Here is a 3686-nt window from a genome sequence, read left to right as displayed (position 1 = left end):
TTGATTTTTCTTTTACCATTATGTTTTTATCAAAATAATGTTGTTTTTACTTCCTGCACAATAAAAAATTTTGACTGACCCCGGTAACCCCATCATTCAACCCAACCCGTGACCTGAGACATGACGAGGGTTGATTCCCGAGTTATGTTTTAAAAGCATGATAAAAAAAATAAACACCAAATATGATATGAAAATTCAATGAAATTAAATAATAAGGGATGAAATTGCCAAAAAAACAATCAAGAAGATAAGAGAACTCAAAGAATTGCAATGATAAGAATGATGATCAAATTCAACAAACAAAAAAATAATAATTAAAATCAAATGATTAGGGATGAAATCAAAAAAATAAAATCCAATAAAAAAAAGATTAAAAGCAAAATAAATAGGAATTAAAAGAATGAGAATCAAATTTGATTAAAAAATCAAATGTCTATGGATAAAATTAAAAAAGAACTAAATCAAATTCAATATAATTAAAAAATTAAGGACCTCTTTGCAGTTTTGCAAGGATAACACATCTTTTGAGGTGAATGAGAGAGAAAATGGGGGGGGGGGGAGAAAAATTGTCGTTGGAGCTCCATCATGCCCTTGCAGCTAATATATGTCAGCCCACTGTATAAGGAGTGGCACGCCGCTTCGGACGCCGTCCTTAAAGGCAACCAACGGCCACCAGGAGGCGTTGCATGCCTTGTTGAAGGGCGTAAATACCTCCCACTTGTTGGCACGTGTCAACTACTTTTTTATGATTTATAAAAAGACCATAACACCATTGTCCCCACATGACAATTGCAAAAAAAAAAAAAAAGAACAAGGTCAAAAAACCAAAAATACCCCTTTATCTTGGGCAAAAAAAATTAACCTCAAGGGTTATGGGGTAATTACATTGTAAAAAATAAAAAATTTGTAAAAATCGCCAAATATTAGTTGTGTTTTTTTTTCTTTCAAGAGCATAAGAATAATTATACTATGCAATAAATATACAAAAATACAAAATTAATCCTAAATATTTGTTTAATTATTTAGTGTTTTTAAGAAAAACATCAGTTATTTTATTGTATGTTACACTGTGCACAATCTTAATCAAAACACCAATGATTTTTAGTTTTATTTGTAATTTGTAATTGTAAGAAAATATCCGACTAGCCACGCGGTACAATCCCATTTGACAATCGTTCCAGCTTGCTACTTCCTTCCTGTATAATATAAAAAATAAAAATCCTCCCTGTAGTTTCTCGTCAGCAAAACCCCTCAGAAGCAGAGATGGCAAGATCGGGATTGTTGGCTGTTACTCTGCTGTGGACTTTAGTCCTTCTTGGAACCCTAGCAGTCACCCAGGTATTCTAATCTATACCTATTTTATTGTAAGATCACTTGTTTGATTAATTTATCTGGATCTGTCAGCTACGATGCTCCGTTGATTCTGTAAAAAAATTGAGATTTTTTTTTATGATATTGCGTTTCTCTATTTTGGTTGCTGATTGGCAAATGAATCTTTGGCAACGATCGGTGGAATATTGTGGATATAAAGCTAAAAATCTGAGTTGCCTTTTATTTTCAGGCGAAGAAATCGAAAGAAGATTTAAAGGAGATTACCCATAAAGTTTACTTTGATGTTGAGATTGATGGAAAACCAGCTGGTATGTTTTTTTTTTTTTTTTGTGAATTATACTGAAAATACAATTGGTTTTTTTGTGCCGCTTTCATCTCTCTCTCTCTCTTGTGAATTTAAAACTATGATTTCACATTGTATATTGTAATTCGATGACACAAAATCAATTTTCTAGAAGCTCTATGTTGTAATAATAGTTATTTTGCTGAATGAAAATCTTTACATCGGTGATTTGAAGTTGTGGTCGTTTTATGGGTGGTTTTATAGCATGGAAAAATTCCCCCTAAAAACTGGATCGCACAAAGAATCCTAAATCCATCCCGAGCCTTCAGTTTGTATAAATAATTAGAAAAATAACTTGAAGTTTAGTTTGATTAATTTATTCCTTTTACAAGTTTTGTCGTATCCACTTCCAGTTTGAAATTAGCTGCACTCTGTTTGTAACTTTACTAAAAATTCCGTGATGAAGTTGCTAGGTGCCTGTGCTTTAAAGAAAACTGGTCTATTTCTCTCTTTATGCTTGATGGAGTTTCTGGCTTTCAAGATGATGTTTGATATCTCTGAGATAAGGACAATATAGTTGGCGATATTTATTATTAGAGTTATAATAACTGTTGAGCTTTCTCAGTTATATGTTTTGCATTGTTTTGTTCTCGAAATTTGTTTTAACAGATAACACATCTATTCATAGGTCGCATTACCATGGGACTATTTGGCAAGACAGTTCCAAAAACCGCAGGTATAATTTTACGTCTGTTGAATTTGGTTTCTTGCCTGTTTTTTTTACTTGATTCAGAGTGTTATTAAGTAGTTAATATTTCCAATTTGCAGAAAATTTCCGGGCACTGTGCACCGGTAAGCCGCTAAACTAAGCATCTATTTTTATCTACATTTTTCTAGTGATTAATCATTTCCTATCTTCATCATGATTAATCCATTTCAAAAGTAACTGGACTTTGTTTTTTTACTGAACATATAACATTTCTGCCATTGTCATCTCTGAGAGTTGATTGTCTAATTGTTCATGAATATCTATCTAACTGCTGACATGGAAAGTTGTAATATTCTTGGAAGCCCTACAGAGAACAATTAAAGTGCCTTTTTTTTTTCGCTGGACCGTTTCTTAGAAATAGAATAATGCATTTGGCTGTGGTTTCTTTTTCATAGAATGACCCCATGATCTTGGCAACATACAAGGAACATGTAAAAGCTGATTTCATACCATACAATTAATTTTTATTGCAGGGGAAAAGGGTATTGGAAAGGATGGGAAACCTCTTCACTACAAGGGGAATGTATTCCACAGGATTATTCCCAGCTTTATGATCCAAGGAGGTGATTTTACACTTGGTGATGGAAGAGGGGGGGAATCAATTTATGGGGAGAACTTTGCTGATGAGAATTTCAAGTTGAAGCACACTGGACCTGGTAGGTAATATGTTCTGTAGTTTTCAATAACAACCTCGTGGTTGCAAGTATGATGAACATGATCTACTTGTGTACAGGGACTTTATCAATGGCAAATGCTGGTCGTGATACAAATGGTTCACAATTCTTCATCACAACTGTGACAACTAGCTGGTAATTACATGTTTTTTTTTTAAAAAAAATTGGTGTGAGATGCACCTGCAACGCTGCTCTAATCTGGTACTGAATTGTAAACTGAGTATTCAAACCGTGTACAGGTTGGATGGCAGACATGTTGTGTTTGGTAAGGTCATGTCTGGAATGGATGTGGTTTACAAGATGGAAGCTGAAGGCAGGCAAAATGGCACCCCCAAGAGCAAGGTCGTGATTGCAGACAGCGGCGAACTCCCTCTATAAGTGTTCACCACCCTTGCCCCGGGAACCCACATAATTTGGTGATAGTGGGAGTTATTTTCACCTCTTGTAGAAAGAAGGCCGCTTAAGGTGAAATCGGTGTGCACGGAGTTTTTAAATATGTTTTAAATGGCCGCTATAAAATGCTTTCAGGTGCCGACAATGTACCAAATGCAACTCAAAGATTACCAGTGATGGACTGTTATTTGGCTCATTATTATTTTGATGCATCAAGTGCAGAAGATTTTGGTTA

General features: G+C 34.5%; 1 protein-coding gene across 1 annotated transcript; it reads left to right on the top strand.

Moving 5' to 3' along the window:
* Window positions 1–1136: 1136 nt before the first annotated feature.
* On the top strand, window positions 1137–3686 carry LOC7478530 (peptidyl-prolyl cis-trans isomerase CYP20-1). Its single transcript, XM_002298276.4, has 7 exons — window positions 1137–1338; window positions 1562–1640; window positions 2304–2351; window positions 2444–2467; window positions 2858–3040; window positions 3118–3193; window positions 3298–3686. The coding sequence occupies exons 1-7, from the start codon at window positions 1264–1266 to the stop codon at window positions 3434–3436; spliced, it is 624 nt and encodes a 207-aa protein (XP_002298312.3). The 5' UTR covers window positions 1137–1263; the 3' UTR covers window positions 3437–3686.

This window comes from Populus trichocarpa, chromosome 1 (assembly GCF_000002775.5).
Source record: "Populus trichocarpa isolate Nisqually-1 chromosome 1, P.trichocarpa_v4.1, whole genome shotgun sequence".
Taxonomy (NCBI): Eukaryota; Viridiplantae; Streptophyta; class Magnoliopsida; order Malpighiales; family Salicaceae; genus Populus; species Populus trichocarpa.
This window is presented reverse-complemented; position numbering and strand designations above follow the sequence as displayed.

What these genes read in the sequence shown, in the direction of transcription:
- LOC7478530 (XM_002298276.4), top strand. Translation starts at nt 1,264, where the DNA reads ATGGCAAGATCGGGATTGTTGGCTGTTACTCTGCTGTGGACTTTAGTC. An exon ending in GATTGATGGAAAACCAGCTG is followed by an intron (nt 1,641 to 2,303) that starts GTATGTTTTTTT and finishes ATCTATTCATAG; the next exon opens with GTCGCATTACCATGGGACTA. An exon ending in TTTCCGGGCACTGTGCACCG is followed by an intron (nt 2,468 to 2,857) that starts GTAAGCCGCTAA and finishes TTTTTATTGCAG; the next exon opens with GGGAAAAGGGTATTGGAAAG.